The 21,466-nt window shown below is 40.0% G+C and overlaps 1 protein-coding gene across 2 annotated transcripts in view; it reads right to left on the minus strand.

Annotated features, from left to right (window-relative positions):
- Nucleotides 1-21,466, minus strand: part of COL14A1 (collagen type XIV alpha 1 chain) — a 254,847-nt gene that overhangs the window by 21,249 nt on the left and 212,132 nt on the right. For both annotated transcript variants that reach the window (XM_036760560.1, XM_036760567.1), the window contains exons 42-45: nucleotides 18,432-18,503; nucleotides 12,838-12,873; nucleotides 10,540-10,606; nucleotides 5,699-5,887 (exon numbers count right to left, since the gene is read on the minus strand). In XM_036760560.1, the coding sequence (XP_036616455.1) occupies nucleotides 5,699-5,887; nucleotides 10,540-10,606; nucleotides 12,838-12,873; nucleotides 18,432-18,503 (364 nt within the window). The remainder of the gene's footprint in view (nucleotides 1-5,698; nucleotides 5,888-10,539; nucleotides 10,607-12,837; nucleotides 12,874-18,431; nucleotides 18,504-21,466) is intronic.

Here is a 21,466-nt window from a genome sequence, read left to right on the forward strand (position 1 = left end):
AGTTCTGTAGGAGGGGAAGAGGGGGCAGGGGAGGGGCAATGAGTGAATCTTGCTCTCATTGGATTTGACCTGAGGAGGGAATAATATGCACACTCAATTGGGCATCTTATCCCACAGGAAAGAAGAAGGAAGGAGATAAAAAAAGGCAGGATGATAAAAGGGAGGGCAGATAGGGGGAGGAGGAAATCAAAAGCAAATACTTTTGAAAAGGGACAGGGTCAAGGGAGAAAATTGAACAAAGGGGGATAGGATAGGAAGGAGCAAAATGTAGTTAGTCTTTCACAACATGAGTATTGTGGAAGGGTTTTACATAATGATACACATGTGGCCTATGTTGAATTACTTGCCTTCTTAGGGAGGGTGGTGGGGAGGAAAGAGAGGAGAGAATTTGGAACTCAAAGTTTTAAAAGCAGATGTTCAAAAAAAAAAAGGTTTTGCATGCAACTAGGAAATAAGATATATAGGCAATGGGGCATAGAAATCTATCTTGCCCTACAAGAAAGTAAGGGAAAAGGGAATGGGGGGGGAGTGGGTGATAGAAGGGAGGGCTGACTGGGGAATGGGGCAATCAGAATATATGCCATGTTGGAGTGGGGGGGAGGGTAGAAATGGGGAGAAAATGTGTAATTCAAACTCTTGTGAAAATCAATGCTGAAAACTAAAAATATTAAATAAAATTTAAAAATCTAAAAAAAGTAAGATCTAGGGAGAATAAATGACTTGTCCAAGGTCACAATAACTTTACCTGAGCAGTTTCCTCATCTGTAAAATGGGGACAATAATGGCACCTATCTCCCAGGATTGTTGTGAGGATAAAATGAGATTGTATTTGTAAAGCACATAACACAGTGCCTGCCTGATACATAGTAAGTGCTATATAAATGCTTGTTGTTATTATTATTATTATTAATTATTATTAATTACCCTTCAGAGATTCCTGATGTCATTCAAATATCAAGGAATGTAGTCTTACCAGAATATCAGAAAGTGCTATAGATGTGGGTTTTTTGGGGGGTGGGGCTTGTTTTGTAAGGCAACCATCCAGTAAGCATCTGAGGCCGGATTTGAACAAAGGTCCCCCTGACTCCACAGCCAGTATTCCACTGTGCCATCTAGCAGCCCCCAGATGTTTTTAAGACATCATGGTGATCTAGGAAGTGATTGCTGAAATCCCAATGTGATCCCTGGGCCCTTAGGCTCTATGCTTAGTGAGCTCTCACCTTATCTACCTTGAACCTAGACCTACCAAGCCACTTTCCAGCCATCTAGCATTGTGCCATGCTTCCCCTAACCCCTTCCTTTCCAATTCTAATTTTGGGAATAACAATTAAATCAATATTCCTATTTTGACATTCTTCCCTGGACATCATTACCCTGGTGTCTTCCTCTAATAGAATGTAAAGGTGGCTAGGTGATGCAGTGGATAGAGGCCTGGGCCTGGAATGAAGAAGACCTGAGTTCAAATCTAGCCTAAGACATTTACCAGCTGCGTGACCCTGGGCGAATTGCTTAGTCCTGTTTACTATAGTTTCCTCATCTGTAAAGTGATCTGGAGAAAGAAATAGCAAACCACTTCAAAATCTTTGTCAAGTAAATCCCAAAGGGGATCACAAAGAGTCAGAGACAAGTGAAACAACCCAGTGGCCACAACAAATTAGAACATAAGCTCCTTGAGGGCAAAGTCTATTGTGCTTTCTTGTATTTGTATCTCTAGAGCTTAGCACAGTGACTAGTACATGGTAATTCATCTAATAAGTGCTTTTTTATCTATGCATTTGTAGTATTCCCTTGGGGATACATGATGAAGGCGGAAGACACCAGCTGCCTTTCATGGTCTCACAAGGCCCTGAACCAAAGGAAAGAAGATACAAACAGAAGTAGCCCTATCCCAGACATAGACTTGGCTTGCCTGGAAGGCCATGAGCTTGTAGTTGCAGGCCCAGCGTGAGGGAAGGGAATATCCCCCTCACTAGCCTTCCCTAGCTCAGAGAGTCATCCTCACACCTCAAGGCCAGCAGGAAAAAGAGGCCTGAGGAGAAGGGGTTGTAGCTTTAGTATATGCATGGAGTTCCACCAGTAGCCAATTAAGGTATCTTAATGGTGGATAGGAAGCAGTCATCCTGCTCCAAAGTAAGGGAGAGGGGTGCTATATGTGAATCCTCACCATTGAATGGTACTTATTAAGCACATGTCTATTCAGAGCTCTCTTGCCCTGAGAAAACTTCTTTAACGTTCCAGATCCAAGTGATTTCTCTCTCCTCTGAACTTCTATAGCTCATTTTCACCTCCCATTTAACACTGATTATCTACTACCTTGTGTTATTAGTTATCATGACTTTTCAAGTTGTGGACAGTGTGGTTTTACTAGATTTGGAACCTGGAAAGCAGGGCTCCAGGCTTAGCTCTGATATTTACTAGTTGTATAATCACAGCCAATCCATTTAACACCTCTGACCTTTAGCTTCCTCACTCATAAAATGGGACAATAATAATGATGATAGTATTTATATGGCACTTTAAAGTTTGCAAAGCACTTCATCAATATTATCTCATTTTATCCTCAGAACAATTTTGGGAGGTATTTTATTATCCTCATTTCACAGATGAGGAAACAAAGGCTGAGAGAGTTTAAGTGACTTGCCCAGAGTCACACTTCTAGTAAGTATCTAAGACTAGATTGGAACTCAGGTCATCCTTTCTCCATGTACCCACTGTACCACCTAGTTTCTGGATATTGATACTGATGCCACCTACTTTACCTGGGTATTGGGAGGAAAGTGCAGCTAGGTCCCTATTAGCACGAATAATGTATCCAGTGAAGTTTCTGCATTTTTAAATGAGCACTGCTTATTTCCACTGAGTTGAACCAATCACCATATTTTGCATATAACTTCAAATGTGACTTTGAATCCATGTGGCCATTTTACAAGGTTCATTATTCACACTAATAGGAACCTAGGGTATGGAAATATAAAGGAGAGGCTGCATGGTACAGTGAAAAGATCATGGCTTTGGAGCCAGAAGAAGCTAGATTCAAATCCTAGCTCTGCCACTCAATTTTTGTGTGACTTGGAACAAATCCCTTGCCTTCTTCTGCTTTTGGTCTCCTCATTTGAAAGTAAGGGGGTTAAACTAGATTATTTCCATCCAGGTCTAAAGTTATGACCCTATGTGTACCTGTTTTATTTCTTCTTTAGGAACATTAAGTTGCTGGAGAAGGAATTATTTCATGTGCTTTTGTTTCCTCTTTTTTTTTTTTGAGGCAATTGCAGTAAGTGACTTGCCCAGGGTCACACAGTTAGTGTCTGAGGTCAGATTTTTTGTTTCCTCTTGTAATAGCAATTTAGATTTGAAGATCTTTCCCACCACTTAATAGGCCATGTGACCTGCTTACATTACAGGAAGCCTAAGTCACATGTGGTGGGAGAAGTTTGCTAAGAGGAAAAGGAAATTGTGTCACAGGAAATGCTGAGAGAGCAGTTATGACAGAGCTGAGGGAAAGAGCAGACATGCTGTGCTGTGCCGTGTGAGTGTGATTGTGGGAAGGCCCCAGCAAGAGAGTGGATGGTTTGGGGATGGCGAGGCTCCATGCTGTGATGTTGTGTATTGAATTCTTTGCTGCTATGATGGTTTGGGTGGGTGGCTTATGGGATCTAGTCCTTGGTGTCTGAATAAATGATTTACTTCTTCTACCTTCTATGTGGAGAGTCTCATATTTTGCGATACAGAACCACATAGGCATTTCGACAATTATCATCTATATTGTGATTATTGTCTTGCTGATAGACCTCTAAAGCGCTGAGGCCTTGTGTTTAGCAGATAGTGGAACCTCAATAAATATTGGTTGATTAGGTTATCATGCGAAGAAGAGTAGCAAGGTTATACGTATGTGATTTATAAAAACTCCTGGATGAATATTTTCCCTTTTCACAATGCTATGACCTTGTCATAAACCACTTAGCTGAAATTCAATAATGAAATAATATTCTTCAAATAAGTGGTTGTTTCATATATGTGCCCAATACCATCTATTTTATAGCTAATTGAAATCAGTACCAGTTAAATAGCCATTTTCAAGTACATGCATTTTCAAGACCATAGCATTATTCTTGGGAAAAGAAAACAGATAAGAAGAAGTTTGATTATTAGTACTATAGGGTGGAAAAATATGCTCTGTGTAACTAATTTATTTTGAGAAAGCAATGAAAACGACATTCAGTATCACATTTGGAAGTTATGGTAATTTCTGGATATACCTTGTACTACTGTTTGAGCTAAAAATCATTTAACTATAAAAAATCTTATGAGTTTTGGTTTAAAGGTGTTACAAAATTATGTTGTAATGCTATTGAATTTTTAACTAGTAGAAAAAATACATGATTCCTTTCAAAGAAGGAAGCTGTATTTTGGAGGCAAAGGCATCTGATCTTGTTTGAAATGATTGCTAAACAATGCAAAATGAGTAAAACTATAGACTAGCTTCAAAAGGGCAAAAAAGTGGAGAAAGACCTGTGAGTTGGAGAAAAACCTATTGGAGAAAAGAATCACAGAGAAGATGCTGGCATAGAAGGACTATATCTATATGATGGCTTCTAACTCAGCATTCTAACTGGAAGGCTTAGAATAAGAATTTACTGTTTCAGCTTTCAAGAAGTTATAACAGTGGCATAGGATTAACCACATATTAGGAGTTATTGGTCCTAAATAAATTAGAAATTCAGAAAAGAAAGAGATTGCTAGAGATTGAGTGGTCAGGGAAGACCTTGTGGAGGAGACAAAACATGAGATGAGTCTTGAAAGATGAACAGAATTCATGTAAGAACAGGAAGACATTCCAGATGAGAAGAGCGTGAATGACAGGGAAAACACAGCAATGCACAGGGACATCCAGGAGTGGGCGTAAAGTCCAATGACTTTCGGAGATTCTTTAGCTTTAGGAGACAGCTGAGGTAAGTTAGTTGAAATTTGGGGTGAGAAAATGGTGGTGGGAAGAAGGAACAATTCTCACACATGATGAACATTTCTCTCCCTTCTATTTCGAGAAAAGACAAGAGAAGAATTATAGGGCTTTTGTTAATGGATGGTTTGCACATCAAAGTCTGAAAGAGAAAAGGTCATAACCTTATGTACACAAACCACATTGGAGTAAGCAATATGGAAAGGTACAGAATAATAGAAGGCTAGATGATGGCCAAATGTTCCCTTGGATTTGTTTTCTACAAACTGTGATCTTGAAAAGATTCCAACTGGTTGTCACTGTCAATCCTCCCCCCACCATTCCTGGACTTGTCTGTCTTCCTTTTTCCAACACTTTTGCAGTCTTCTTCTCAATGAGGCCATTGGGAGCAAAGATAGCAGCAGATGAGTGAAAATCTGATTCAGCTGAACAAGTTTTTGCTTTACTCGGTAGTCAGCACTGTGTTTGATACTGAGGAAGTGGGGAGGGGAAGAGGCATGTTTCTGGCCGGTAATAAATACCCAGAGTACAAGATGAGAGCCAATTTATATAGACATATGTGAATCAGTAATCAATGAAGAAGTGCCTTCATAAGCTTAGGCACACAGACTTCAAAACCACACTCAGCTTCAATAAAGCCATTGCTACACATTTTTTTACCCATTCAGAGAGAGAGAGAGAGAGTGGGCACGGGACCACTGAATGACTACCATCTCATTGGCTTATTCAGAACCAACTTACCTCTTTCTCCTGGGGTCCCTGGCTGGCCTGGGTTGCCTGGGAAGCCTGGCCGGCCCGGAGGTCCCGGTTCACCAGGAGTACCAGGAGAACCTTGTCTTCCTGGCTCACCAGGAGGCCCAGGAACAGTCCGGATGGATGAAGAATGACTTGGAATCTGATTGAGGATAGATGTGTACCTGGCCATATGACCTAAACAAAACAAAAGACAGCCAACTGAATGCAACTTTTCGTGAAAGGAGGGGGACAGTAGTTTTTACTTTAGGATTGGCGGGGGGGAGGTGGAGTTAAAGTTTCCAATAATACATCAGCCTCCCCCTTCCTCAGTAAAGAAAGAAAGTACTCCCTCTAAAACACTCTTATTTGCCAATTTTTTTAAAGTTTACTTTGGATTGTGTTCAATGCACATCTAATATGCTTGGAATTCTGCAACGAACTATTCTTCAACATCTCTATAAACAGCACAGAGCAGAAGATTATTCTTAAGTTATAAATCCTGTCTTTACCACCAACATTTACCTGACCCCTGACCCTTCACCCAGCTGCCTCATTCTCCAGCAACTTTTCCTGAGTTATTTGACTTCTTTCCCAACCCACAAAACCCTGCTCCACCCTGCTGCTAGCAATCCCCCTGACAAGTGCCCTGAATCAACACACCTCCTAGCTGCCAAGCCCTTCTCTTGTCCCTTGGGCAGGAACCTTTGCTTATGAATCAGCTACAAAAACTCCCACTAATTGTGAAAAAAATAATAAAAAACTCACCCCCAAATTCTGGGTTTCTTTTCCTAATTCCCTAGCTCAATTACTTCTTTAAAAATGCTAATTCTGAGCATAGGATTAGGTGGTCCTTTATTTTATCCAGCAGTGTCAGGGAATAAGTTATGTCATAAGCCAACTATCCAGAGAAGTGAAACTTGCCCCTTGACATGAGAAACTTAAAAAATTGTCATCTTTGTTGGTGGAAATCATTCTAAAACACTTCATGATTTGTCTAAACAACATATACTGGATATAATCAAACTTTTCTTAATAGTTCAGTACAATTTTTTATATTAATTATCATATTAAGTAGAATCACAGATCTGTGCCTACTTTTTAATCTTTCTGTCTCCTTTCTCAGTGTCAAGGTGTCAGCTCTCGTTTCTGGCATTAATGTGCATGCTCCTGATGACTCTCTCCAAATACCTCCTCTCATTTCTGTTTTGTTACTTCTGATATACTTTGGATTGGGTAAGCTTAATAAGAACTTTTGCTTAAATAAAATTCTGTATGGCTCTAGGTTAGGGGTTCAATTTTAATTTTACTTTTAGGCACTTTATGATAGCTCTTTGGGGGGCACAGAAGAATTTGAACTGAAATCTTGTCTAGACCACTGGGTATATTAACATACAAAGTTTTGGATAGTTTCTTTCATCAATTACTGCCCATAACTGCTCATTAAAAGACAGGTCCTTTAAAAATAATGATGATAATAATAATCTTATGACAATATTGGCAGCTTAGAGTCATATGTAGTGCTTTAGTGTTACAACACAGTTGATACTTATAACAACCAATACAGTAGGTACTGCAAGTATCATTTTCCTCATTCAGTCAGTTAGAAAAATTCTGAGGCTCAGAGAGTTTAATTGACTTGCCAAAGGTCATACAGGACAGTTGAGACTTATTAGGTCTTTAGACTCCAAATTCCCTGATCTTTTCATTGTTACCATGCCTTTCAGATCATATCCCATGATCAATCTTCCTTTCCACCTTCATATCTGATCCCATGACCTATTTCTCCATTCCACTCCTACTCTTCCACACCACCAAGAGGTAGGTTGGTTTGTGTACACAGATGAATCCTGAATGTACACACCCTGAGTCACACTATTACCTGTGAGCATTCCATATCCATGATCAAAACTCAGGCATTCCTCTATCTCACCTTAATCTCCTATCATTCTACTTCTCCCTCATGCCTTATACTTCTTAAACCTAGTTTTATCGCATATCATACACTCTAATCCCTCCATGCCTCTACTATCTCAAATGTATTCCTAGTCTTTTTTTGTGATCTTTAATCCTTCCATAGCTCAGTGCTTTCTCAGGACATTACCCCTTCTCAGATTTCTTCTCCCTTATGCCTTCTATTTCTTAAACCTAGTCTTAGCCCATATCATATACTCTAATCCCTCCATGCTTCAGTACTATCTCAAATGTATTCCTAGTCTTTTTAATCCTTGCATAGCTCAGTGCTTTCTCAGGCCATTACCCCCTCTCAGATTTCATCTTCCTACCCTCCTCATCTCAGTCCTATAGTTAAACAGTTCAACTCCACATTGTCCTCTACTCTTGAAATCTCTTGTTCATTTTTTTCCAGTCCCCATTCGTTGCTTTTTGCTTAAAATCTTAACCTTCAATTACTCTCACCATCTTCCTCCTTTATTCTTGCTCATGTGCCACTAAATAGAGCTGGAGGAAAGTATACATGGGACCTGACTGGGTAAAACATAAAAATATGTTATCTAACTTCAACTGCGCCCTCACTGCTGCAAGGTAATCATTTCATACCTCCCTAGTTGATTTCTTATCCCACTTCCCACTTAGAAGATTTAGAAAAGTAACTGTTCTAAACCTTTTCGCCTCTCCTCAATCCTCCCCCATGATTCCAACACCTTAGTTGAAGACTTTGTCTCTTAAACCAGTGAGAAAACGGAGATCGTTTGTAGGAGGTTCCCTTGTTTTCTTGTTTCTTCATCTCAAAACCCCCTGACATCATCCCTTAGCCTCAGTAATAAGGAAGACTTTCTCTTTACAAATGTGCCTTTCATTCCATCCCATTTCATTTTCTCTGCCCCCTCAGTCATGGCTTTTCTCCTTCCAATCTCTCCCTACCTAATGGTTCTTCCCTAATTGCCTTCAAAAACACCCATATGGTCCTATCCTAAAAAACAAAAAACAAAAAAAACAAACCTTAACTAGACCCTGAAATCTCAAGCTATCATCATACAACTCTCTTCCCTTTCTAAGACAAATTCCTAGAAAAATCTGTCTACATTCATTGTTTTCACCTCCTCTCTTTTCATTCTCTTTTCAATACTTTGCAACCTCATTACTCAATTCCCCATCAAATTAGTCCCATTTTTCCTCTGCCATTCCTTTTGTGCTCTCTGGAACCTTCTCCCCAGTGTTGTTAACAAACTCCCTTTTGTTTCTTTTCCTTTCAATTTCTTCTATTTCCTGATATTCACTGAAACCTAGGTTTCTCTTGAAACATCACCATCATCTGGCACTCTCTTTAGGGACGGCAGTTCCTTTTTTCAAACCCCTTGATAATAATAGCTGTAATACTAAGTTAGCATTTAGGACCAGGAGGGAGGAGTTGGCATATTCCTTTTGCAGTAGTCCTTCCCCTCCAAGGCTGTCTTTCATCTACCCAGTGTATGTCATGTATCTACCCATTTATATACATATTTTCTCTTCTCACTGTAATTTAAACATGTTGAGGGCAGGAACTATTTTCCCTTTTCCTTTGTATCTGTGTTGTTTGCTTAGCACAAAATACATGATTAATAAATGCTTATCAGCTGATTGATAGGCACCTTAGTTCCAAGCTCCCCAAGCCCCATTTGAATTTGCCCCAGGTGCTGGAAATCCTAACCAGGACCCACCTCAGTGGAGAGCCACTAGAAAGTATTCCTAAGAGGAGGGTCATAACTAATGGATGGGTAAATAAAGTGAGGGGCACAAGCAGAGAACATCAAAGAAATGGCAGTGATTAGTTAAATCCCACAACTGTGGACTGTGGAAAAATTATCCTTGAAAAGGAAGAAATAAGACAAGGCCATGAATAAATACCACCAGACTAATGCAAATGCTTCCTGGTGTATTGTTGGGCACGAGGTCCAAGGCATAAAAAGGGAAGGGCCATGGACCATAATAAGAGATAACAGATGTGAAATGGGTAAAAAGGAAGCACTAATTCTAGCCAAAGGAACTTATGGAAATCAACACTGTAAAACATTTCCAGGACATGACTTACTTATTTACTTACCTGCTTGCTCTGGACTCCCTCTAAAGCTTGGCCTCGGAGTAAGAACACCTATCCATTTTAATGGACAAGATAGGTAAGACATATTCTGTCAGGCCAACAGGGCTGACATGAAAAGATCCAGATTGCAACCTGACCAAACTGGTCATCTTAATTACTGTGCCCAGAGGCAGAGTCACGTAGTGTATAGATAGCCGATCAGAGAGATCTGGTTTCAGAAATAATCAATAGGATGCATATAAAGTTTAAAGGCTTACAAAGCGCTTACATATGCTGTCCTTTGATCCTGACAGCAGCCCAGTGAGGTAAATGCGATTATTATTCCCTTTTTATAGATGAGGAAATTGAGGCTGAGAGTAGCCAAGTGACTTGCCCAGGGTAACACAGATTGGAAGTGCCTAAGGGAGGATTTGAATTCAGATTTTCCTCATTCCAACACTCTATCCATTACCCTACCTTCAAGTCCTATCTTTCATAAATACCAGTTCTTGAACCCTGGGTGATTAAATCACTTACCCTCCCAGGCAATTCCCTAAGACTAAATTTCAGAGCAGCTGTGGATATGTACCCGCAGAGGGAATTTCCTTGCCAGGAATTCCCTATCCCAAAGAAATCATGGGTCTGGACTCTCCTCTCCCTCCAAATACTAATAGATACAGATTCCTGTGGTGACTAGTCTTACTGTAAGTAATCTAAAGCCTTGCCTCTGGGCTGGCTTGATGGTTACACAGACAGGCTTGTCTTAGAGGTACCCCCTTTCTGGACTGTCAAAAGGAATGGAAAATTAAAATAATGAAGAACAGGAGCTTACTCTGAATGAGCTGTTCACATACTTGGCGAGCCACTGTACGAACCATGGCATGAGACTGCAAGTCACCCTGGATGGATAGAAAGAAAAAGAAAAAAACATTCATCATTCTCAGATCAGTGAGCACAACCAATCGACAAGTATTTATCAAGCTCCTCCCATGTGCCAGGAATTGAGCTAGGGATAAAAGGACAAAAAAAGAAACAGACACTATGCCTGCCCTCAGGGAGTTTACCTTCTACCAGGAGGAGAAAACATGTACAAATATAAATATATATGTGGACATATACATGTATTCTATATAATAATAAACTAATTAAAATAAACTAAAATTAAGTTTTATATATATACATAAATTATACATATACAATGTATAAATATAACATATCAATATACTACATATGTGCAATATTATATATGCATATAATGTGTACAAAATAAAAGATAACATAATTGGGAGGTGGCAGGTTGGGGGGAAGTCAATAAAGAAGATCAGGAAAAGCCTCACGGTAGCTACAAACAGCTAAGTGGCTCAGTGGATAGAACTCTGAGGCCAGAGTGAGGAAGACCTAAGTTCAAATCTATCCTCACATACATCCCAGCTGTGTAACCCTGGGCAAAGCATTTGACCTGTCTGCCTCGGTTTCCTCAAATGTAAAATGGAGAAAATCATAGTGCCTACCTCTCAAGATTTTTCTGAGGCACGTTAGCAGGTGTTAAATAAATGCTAGCTGTGATTGATATGGCAAAGGTTGACTCTTATGCTGAGTTTGATTTTTTTGGAGGGGGAGAAGGCAGGACAATTGGGGTAAGTGACTTGCCCAAGGTAGTAAGTGTGTCAAGTGTCTGAGGTCAGATTTGAACTCAAGTCCTCTTAACTCCAGGGCTGGTGCTCTACTCACTGTGCCACCTAGCTGCCCCCTTGTGCTGAGTTTTGCAGGGAACAGCTATAGGCACGGTCTTATCTCCCAAAGAATTGTAGGGGTTCCCCTGAAGGTTATGGTCTATGGGGCATCCAGATCACCACTGAAAGGTGTGTGGGGAAGGAGAAGTTGTGGCCCACTCTATTATCACTTCAGTTGAATTTAGGTGGGACTCCAGCCCTGTAGTAGATACAGGGAACCAAGAACCATCTACAATCACATTGTCAGTTTTCCCAGATGCATTGTTCAAAGGAAAAGCTCATTGGGTGCTTCTGGAACTTAAGCCTACAAAAGACACTAAAACAAACCCATAGATTCTACCAGAGCTACCGCAGGAGCTTATAATACCTCCAAAAGGAAAGGGAAGAATCTCAAGCTAAGGTCTGAGCTTTACTAACCACTACTGCCAACACTGCTTAGGTTTTGGACCAGCATGTATAAGATTTCTAACATATCATTCAGTCAGGCAGTTCTTTGATACTGTGCCTGACTGGTGTACTGGCTGGCCTTTACCGCTCCAGGCTGGAACAAGCCCATCAGGAAAATGAGCATAATGTGATAATAATAATAGTAACAGTAACAATAACAAGCTTTTATCTTTTTGAAACACTTCTGAAGCTGTTAACACATTTGCTCTTCACAACCACCCTGTGAGGTAAGTAGGACAAGCATAATCATTTCCATTTTACAAATGAGAAAATAGGACCATAGGGGTCATTAGCAGAGGTAGCTCTAGAGGCCAGACCCTCAGCTCAGGGCTCCTGCCACTACAACATAATGCCTCATCAATTTTTAATATCAAAGGAGGTCCGGGAGGAACCTAAGAATGAAAAAATAATGATAAGAACCAGTAAATTCTTTAGTAAAAACATGTTTGTATGGCTGACATAAGAGCAGATGTCTGAGCTACAATGAGGGGTTTTTAGACAGAGACAAGCATTGCCAAAACAAGTCTGGGTCCAGCAGCGTGAAGGGTACCCACAGTTGGGTGGGGCATCCAGATCACCACTGAAAGGTGTGTGGGAAAGGAGAGGTTGTGGCCCACTCTATTATCACTTCAGTTGGGGGCATCAGAGGAGGCTGAACTGGGGAAGTCAGCACATGCTGGGGTTGTCACGGGGGAGGGGGAAGGAGTTTACCAGTCTTCCTGGTAGCTTTCCATTTTAAGTTCTCCTTCTTGCTCACAAGATGCTTAAACTCTGTTGTTTCTATGCGGCTGAAGGACTTTGGGTGCTCTCAGCCCTTTCCTAATTCATTTTTACGAAGGTCAAAGCCCTAGCCACTCCACCCTTGTCAAGGTTCTGGCAATTGTTTCAAGATGAAATTTTAGGCCCAATGAGGAATCTGATGCTGACACATTCAGTCACGGTCTACTTACCCGTTCCCCTCTTTCTCCCTTCGCTCCAGGAAGACCCTGCAGGAAATGACAATTGACAGTTACTTTTGACATGGTATGTATCCAAACATCCTGCCAGCACCGCCCTCCTTTTCGTAGCACACTGCTGTTTCTAAATAGAACAGACAGTATAACAGTATAACAATAAACACATAGATAGTATAAGACAGTTTCACAATGCATTTCCTTTCAACCTGATTCCATGAAAGATGGCAGGATTCAAGAGATGCAGATACATTGCTACTTCTCTTTTTTTTAAAGTTATAATATCTAAGTGCGCTCATTAATTCTCCTGTTAATAGAACTAGTTCCTATTTCTAGGAGTAGAATTATTTTGTTCATAATATCATAATTTTTGAGCTGGAAAGAATCTTACAAGCCATCTAGTTTTGTCCTTTCACTTTACAGATTAGGAAAATGAGTCAAAGACGTTAATGATTGGCCTAAGGTCATACAGGTAATATGACTTGGGGGTAGACTTGACCTTAAGTCCCCTTGACTCTAAGGACAGCTTTCTATGGACTCTGCCCCTCAGGAGTAAAAAAGTAGTACGCATTTGAATGGTTTTTTTTAATTGAATTGTAAAAGTTGGGAACTATATTTATTACATGAATCTTTTCAATAAGACCCATAGGCAGTATCAATTGTAGGCAATTTCTAATGTATAAAGGCAGGTACTTCTCAATATGACCTTCGAATCAGCCACATACTTACTGTATGCCATTAATTAGGAATTCAGTTCAATTTGACAAGGGGAAGGCAGGGAGATACAGAATTGGTGTTTATTAATTTTTAATTAATTATTGATTCATTATACCTACTGTGTACCAGGTGGGGCAGCTAGGTGGTGCAGTGGATACAGCACAGGCCTGGAATCAGGAAGATCTGAATTCAAAGCTTACCTCAGACACTTATTAGCTATGTGACCCTAGGCGAGTCACTTAATCCCTATTTGCCTCAGTTCCTCATATGTAAAATGGGTACACACTGGAGAAGCAAATGGCAAACTACTCCAGTATCTTTGCCAAGAAAACCCAACGGACAAAGTCCATGGAGTCAGGCAGAGTTGGACACAACTGAACAACCACACAACAACAAATGTACCAGGCACTGTGCTAAGTGCTTTACAAATATTATTTTATTTGATTTTTACAGCAACCCTGGGAAGTAGGAGTTATTATGATCCTCATTTTACAGTTGAGAAAACTGAGGCAGACAGAGGTTAAGCAGCTTTGTCAGAGTCACACAGCTAGTAAATATCAGAGGCAAGATTTGAACTCGGGTCTTTCTGACTCCAAGCATAGGGCTCCACCTACTGGGCTGACTGGCTGCCTCAACAAGCATTTATGGAGCGCTTACTGTATGCAAAATATTATGCAAGGCACTGAGGATACCAAAACAACAAAACATCTATTCTTTAGTTTTCAGGACCAGGTAGGAAGGGTCAATAGGAGTTTTTGCAAAACAGTGCCCCTGTGTAATAAGAAATTATTGTTTATTCTAACTTGTCTGAACCATTTCCTTTGATTCTGCAGAGTAAAGCAAAATAAAATAAAAATTCCTCACCAGGTTAATTCCCATAACTCCACCAAAAGCATACTTTGAGGGAAAACACATATTCCTTGAAGATGCTGAGTAGACTGGTAAAGGTGGCCAATTTTCCTTTGAACTTTAGTAACATTTGAAATGTAAAGAAAAGAAACTACAGTAGTCACATTCATAGAATCTTAGGATGGAAGAGACCTTAACAAACATCCACTGCCATCTGCTTATTTTATAGTTCCCTACAAAATAAATCCCCAAATCCTTAACCAGATTTTGAAGTTTCTCCATAATTTGACCTTGGCCTCCCTTTCAAACCTAATCTTATTCTTTCTTTGCATAAGCTCTATTCTTCAGCCAAACTAGACTATTCATTATTCCCTAAACATGAGGCTTCCCACTTCCATCCCTTTGTCCAGAATTTTCCAGCCCCTCCACTATTCCATTTGTGCCAATCAGAATTTTCTTGTTTTTGTTCGGTCATTTTTCAGTTGTGTCCATTTTTTTTGTGATCCCATTTGTAGTTTTCTTGGCAAAGATACAGGAGTGCTTTGCCATTTCCTTCTCGAGCTCCTTTTGTAGATGGGGAAACTGAGGCAAACAGGGTTAAGTGACTTGCCCAGCTTCATACAGCTATTAAGTGTTTGAGGCCATATTTGAACTCAGAAGGATGAGTCTTCCTGACTCTAGGTCATACATTCTATCCATTGCACCACCTAGCCATCCCACTCAGAATCCTGCCTATTCTTTTAGTACTACCCCAAATACCACCTGCTTCATGAAGCCTTCTCTGACTGCTTTCCACCTCCCCTTAATTCAGAAGTGATTGGAAATCCTCTTCTGGAAGAGGGAGAGAGATAGAGTAAAGAGAGCCCAGGATATGGACTCAGAAGACCTAGGTTCAATTAGGAATTCTGTCTTTTACTACTTGTGTGACCTTTAGCAATCACTTAACCTTTCTAAGACTCATTCTTCTCATCTATCACATGAGGAAGGAGGTTGTACTCCTTCTGGCTCCTGAGGTCTCTCCTGGTTCTACAGCTATGGTCCAATGACCTGAATTCTCCTGGCATTCTGTTTGTCTGTTTCTTATGGCACTCATAAAAGACCACTTCACATTACATCTTATTCTATTCGTATATGTATATGCGTCCATGTATATATGTATATGACCCTTCTAGATTATAGTCTCCTTGAGGTGAGGCACAGTGAATTATTTACTTTTATAATCTGCACAGTGCCCAACTGCACAGTGGCTCGGATATAGCAGTTCATTTAATAGTTGATGAATGAGTGAGAAATTTAGCCCTGGGGAGGGAAAGTGACTTGCTTGTGGTCACATAGTTGGTAGTAAAGCTAGACCTAAAAATCAGACCTTCTGATTGGGTTCTAGCATGCATTGACTCAATGGCATTATACCAAGGACTAATGAATAAGTCTAAGTTATGATCTTATAGTAAAAATTTTCAGATAAATTCTTGCAAAGGGGTCCTTTAAATGACTACCTACCTAGGAGAGCATTCTTAACTCTGTGTCTATTCATTGGCTGCTCCCAAGCTCAGTATTCAACTCAAATCCCACCTTCTTTAAGAAGTCTTTCCTGCCCCACCCCCCAGATGAAGTGGTTACCTCCCATTTACAATGTACATTATCTCTTATGTTCTTTGCATATTCTTTCCCCCATTAGAATGCTGGCTCCTTGAGGACAGGGTGTGTTTTTGCTTTTCTTTGTATCACAATACCTGGCATACAGTAAATTCTTCTTTTTTGGGGGAAGGGTGGGTAATCAGGGTTAAATGACTTGTCCAGGGTCATATATCTGGTAAGCATCTTAGGCTAGATTTAAACTCAAGTCCTTTTAACTCCAGGGCAGATGCTCTATCCACTGCACCCTCGCCCCTTGCCAGTCCCCACCCCCCCTCCCCCATAAATTCTTGAATGGCCAGAAAGAAACCCTGTTCTGGATGGTGAAGTCTTGGGTTCAATCTTAGCTCTATGATTTACTTGCTGTACAACCTTGGAAAAGTTAATTAATTTCCCTGGACATCAGTTTTCTGTAAAACAAAGTAGTTGGTTTAGATACTCTCTAAAGCAGGGGTTCTTAACCTGGGGTCTATCAGTATTTTGACAACTATTTCAATACCATTGGATCCTTTTGTCACCCTATGTCCTTTATGCATTTAAAAGCATTATTCTGAAAAGGGCCTCATAGGTTTCACTAGACTGTCAAATGAGTCTATGACACAAAAAAAATTTAAGAATTCCTGCTTTAAAGTCTCTTCTAGCTCCAAATCCCATGATCATAATAAAATCTTAAATATTTATACCTGGGATAGGTGGAAAGGATCCAGTTTTACAGATGAGGAAATGGAGGCAAAAGAGAGGTAGTGATATGGCAGAACCAGAATCGGGACCTAAGTCTTCTAGCTCTAAATCTAGTGTTCTTTCTGCTGAGGCTGCATGCACAATTCAAACAGGAACTGGTACAGTGACAGAACTTTCTGCACTAAGAGGCAGGAGGCCCAGAGTGGGTGTTTGGCACCGACGTGGGAAACATGTTGTCTTGTTCAAGTGCTGCCCATGTCTGTCTTTCTTGGCCTCTTTTCCTCCTACCTTCCTAGACAGAGCTCCAAATAAAACCCAGAAAGGCTTCAAGATCCAAATAGGGGCCATGATTCACCGAGAATGACAAATAGCTGGACACAAATTGCTCTGCAGCCCATGGGCACAAAGCAAAAGGAAATCTCCAGCCCAGAGTGGAAATTGGGCCTCTTTTTTATAGGAAAAAACTCAAGATCCTGGGGGACTCTAATTCTGAAACTCTAACTGCTCTCTGGGAAACACAGAAAGGGAATTTTGATGGTGACATTCTCAACTTGAAAGAATAAACATAAGGTGTGACTATATAAAGTAACCAGAGTGATTGTCCCACGTGGCTCATAACTAATTTCAAAGGCCACTTAGACAGATGTGCCTTGCGAGCAGGGGCCTATATAGAAATCAAAATGTATGGAGGAGATTGCTGATGATAGGTTTGGGCTGTGCAAATTCTCAGACAAAGTGAAATTTGGGCAGGCCAAACCATTTTTGCAAATATAAGGATGAAATGCACATGATTTTATATATGAGCAGCCAGAGACTGGGATAGAGGATAGAGGGTTGGGAAGGGGAGTGGGGATAGGGGAGGGATAAAATGTAAAAGTCATGAGAATACTCAAAGGCCTTCCCTTCCCCTGGATCCCCTACTTCTCATCTTTCCAAAATTATGGTTATATTTGGAGTTGTTCATATGTTCATATGTTCTTACAGTTAAGTTTTTATGTCAGACACATATGCCATTTAAAGACTGTTGACTAATATTTATAGAAAGAATGATTCAACTTTTTTTTTTTTGAGAATTAGAGGTCATCTAGTCCAGTAACCTCATTTTAAATATCAGGAATGTTTAAGTATCAGGAATGAGACTCAGGAATGTTCTCACTTATTTCTTTCTTCTTCTCACTTCATCAAATTTAAAGAGTATCCCAGAAAATTTAAGACCTAAAGATAAAAGATAGGTAAATGATAAAGAGCAAAGATGCAAAGGTAGAGAATTCCATTTAAGGTGTTTGATGTACACTTTTATTCCTAATGCTTTATATTCAAGTAAGAGACTTTGCAAGCATTTTAAAATTTCAAATCAGGAGCTAGGCTATGCCAATACATCCCTATGATCAATATCTCTAATCTTTTAAAACATCAAACTTCACTGAACCAAATCTGGTCTTGACACCTCGCTTGTAAACAAGCACAATTCATGCGCTTGTTTCTTATGCTTTCTTCTTGTGGCCATTAGGTATTATTTCATTTTTGTCCTGTCTTCTCTTTTAGGTTGAAGTCCCCTAAGAAGCTTTCTTTAAAACCTCCTTACAGTCCTTAATATAAGGCTCCATATTTAAGAAATGTTTCCAAGTGACAGAAAGGCTAACTGGAATAAATGTGTTAATAGAAGACGGCTAGAATCATCATGGCTGTGAATATATCACAATACTTACAGGAGGTCCTAGATCACCTTGTGGTCCAGTGTTTCCTGTGATACCTGGAACACCTGGGGCTCCTGGTATACCCTAGTAGATACGATCAGGTAAACAGAGAGAATCAGGACCCACATTTCTTCGTCAATAACATTCAAAATTCTAACAATTAAACAAACAAATAACAAAGTTCTCTTCTCTATCTCAAATTACCAACCAGTGGTGCATTCCACATCCCCTTTCCTCCTCCCTATTTCCCCCCATCCCTCACTTCCAGGAAAACAGAGGACCAATTTCCAAGTGGACCCCATTCTTGAAATCAGAAGAGATTTTACCAAATGTGTGCCCCATTTATATCCGAAGGAAAATTGAATAAATATGTTTGATCAATTGCCACTGTGGTGAAATCACAGAATTATATGAACTACAAATAGATAATTTATATTTATAATGTCATATAATATTATATTTAAATGCTGCTATAGCCTATTAAGGAAGCTGCTGCCACTGTCCATTTATTACTGCTATTTTTTCACTTCCTCATACATCTGTAAGCATAAACAAAGTGGATTTCTAAAAGTTTAGTTTTCCAGGATCCATGGCCATAAAAATCTTCTGCTCCCAGGTCTTTTGCCTCGCCAATCAAGTTCTGAGTCACATAGGTTTTCATACCTTCTGATTCTGAGCCTATCAGTTGAAAGAAAAGAAAAAAAAATATATTCGGGAAGACTGGTATTTTATCTTGGGGCCTCACTTATAGGAAGAATGCTTTGCCTAAGATTCTTTTGATTTCCTACACAGGACTCTGGGTAGCTGTTATTAAGGGCCCCCCCCCGGCTATGTGAACCCAGATGTTGGCTCTCTCAGTCTGGTGATGTGCGTAAATAGTTCTATTATTCTTTTAAGACAGTTGGAGCTATTGGATCTAATTTCTCTATATCTCTCTGCTTGTTCATAATTGATTTTCTCCCCTTTCAGGGTGCTGACCTTTTCCCCTGAACTAATGGATGATGTTAGGTAATTAAAGTAATTATTAATCTCTTCGAAGCTATCTTTCCTTTAGAAAAGGAGATCAAGAAGAACCTGTGCTAGCAGCCCACCCTGTGTGCTAGTGTGGTTACTAATACAACATTTGAATTAGCCTGATATTTAAATAATGATTTTTTTTGAATGAAAACATTGTCTGAATATATTTTCATCTGAGTCAAAAAAAAATCTAAAATTCTCAGAAGTGTGACTCCCTTTGCTATCTCATGATCAAATGCAATGGCTATGTCAGCAAACAATTTACAAATGGCTTGTTTCCAATAAGAGTGAAAGTGCAGCTTCATTTACCAGATAATTCTTTACTCCAAATAGCTAATCTTCTTTAGAAGAGGCAACCAAACTACTAACACTGTGGTAATGTTAATGGGATAGGAAGATCTTCCCTGACCATTAATTAACAGGCCTCTCATGGAGCCCATTAAGGGAAGCTTGCTTAGAGAAAGCTTGCTTGTAGAAAGGCTTTCACACCTTTTGGTACTAAGTTGACTAGGCACTGAGTCACAAGGGTTGTGATGCCTTCTGTCTCTGAGAAATGTATAAATACTCAGAGTTGGTAGTTTGCTTTGGCAGCTCGCTTATGAAAAGGACCTTTTGATTTCCTGGTTGAGACTTTGAGTAGCCGTATGTTCAGACCCTGCCCCCGCCCCACCCCCACCCCCACCTCCTCCACCCCTACTGCTCAGATATAAAGGCTCTCTAGATCAGTGGTGTAAGTAAAGTGTATAGCAATGTTGCTTTGATTCAGGCAGTTAAGAGCCCTGTCTGTTGGTCCTTATGCTAATTTCTCTGCTTGTATTTTCTTTGGATGTTCAAGGTGCTGACCCTTCCCCTGAACTAGTGAATATAATTAAAAGTAGCAGTCTTTCCTACAAAAGCAGATCTAAGAAGGTGTGCTAGCAGACCATCCTGGGTATGCTAGGGTGCTTGCTGTCACAACCATTTAGGTAACACCTTTTAACAACAACAACAACAAACACAATAAAGATAATTCACATTTAAGTAGTACCTTAAGGTTCCCAAGCACTTTACATACTTGACCTTAATGGTCAATGGTCTGGTTTAGATGATGAAGGGCACATCACTAACTAAGAATACATAACAAGTTCATAAGAAATATTTCTTGAATTTAATTTAATCAGAGTCCTAATTAGGGTAGAGTATACTTAGCTTTATCCTAGGGTGCTGACATATTGAGGGAGAATCTTCCTCCCCTCAGCCTCATAGCTTGAGTCAACTCCTAAATCTATGTCATGTGCCAACCCTCCATCCCCAAGACGGCACTTCTCTCATGGGGCCTACCTTCTGCTCCCCTCATCCCCACTTTTCCTTTTACTCTGCTTATATTTTTTATCATTTGGGGTTGAGGGTAAGGTCTTTGGGCCATAAGCAGAACCCAGTTCAGTTATCTTCTTCCATGGTCCCTTGCCTTTTACTCTGTCCTATTCAAATGAATTTTCCTTAGGCACTACAAGTCATAGTTATACCTCTGAACTGAATTTAATAATTTTGGGATTTTTAGTGATGGTGTCAATGTCAACCTCACAGACAGAAAAAAAACATTTACAACATTAATGCCAAGAAAAATGCTGCCCTCAAGAAGAACACCATTACTCTATGTTTGCACACAATTTGATCTGTGATAATTGCTCCAGAGAATATTCTGGGTATTGGTATTTGGACAGCTCCATTAGTACTCTTTAAGATTGCAGGAGAAAGTAAAGAAGGCTTCCAGCACACTGGGTGGGTCTCCTGTAGGGAAATTATGGGAGAACATGGACCAGAGTCACATGAGATGGGCAGGCATGGATAGATCGTGAGTTGCATCAGCAGAAGGAACTCCTAAATTGATGAGATCACATAACTATTTGATAACCTTCAGGGAAATGTTCTGTTCAGCATCAAAGGGAGATCCTTCAAGTCAAAACTGCCAAAGAGCAAACAAACCCACTGTGGCCTCAGCACCTCTTTTCCAAATCTACCCTGACAATTTCAGAGAATGGGGTCTATTA

This window comes from Trichosurus vulpecula, chromosome 1, assembly GCF_011100635.1.
Source record: "Trichosurus vulpecula isolate mTriVul1 chromosome 1, mTriVul1.pri, whole genome shotgun sequence".
Classification (NCBI taxonomy): domain Eukaryota; kingdom Metazoa; phylum Chordata; class Mammalia; order Diprotodontia; family Phalangeridae; genus Trichosurus; species Trichosurus vulpecula.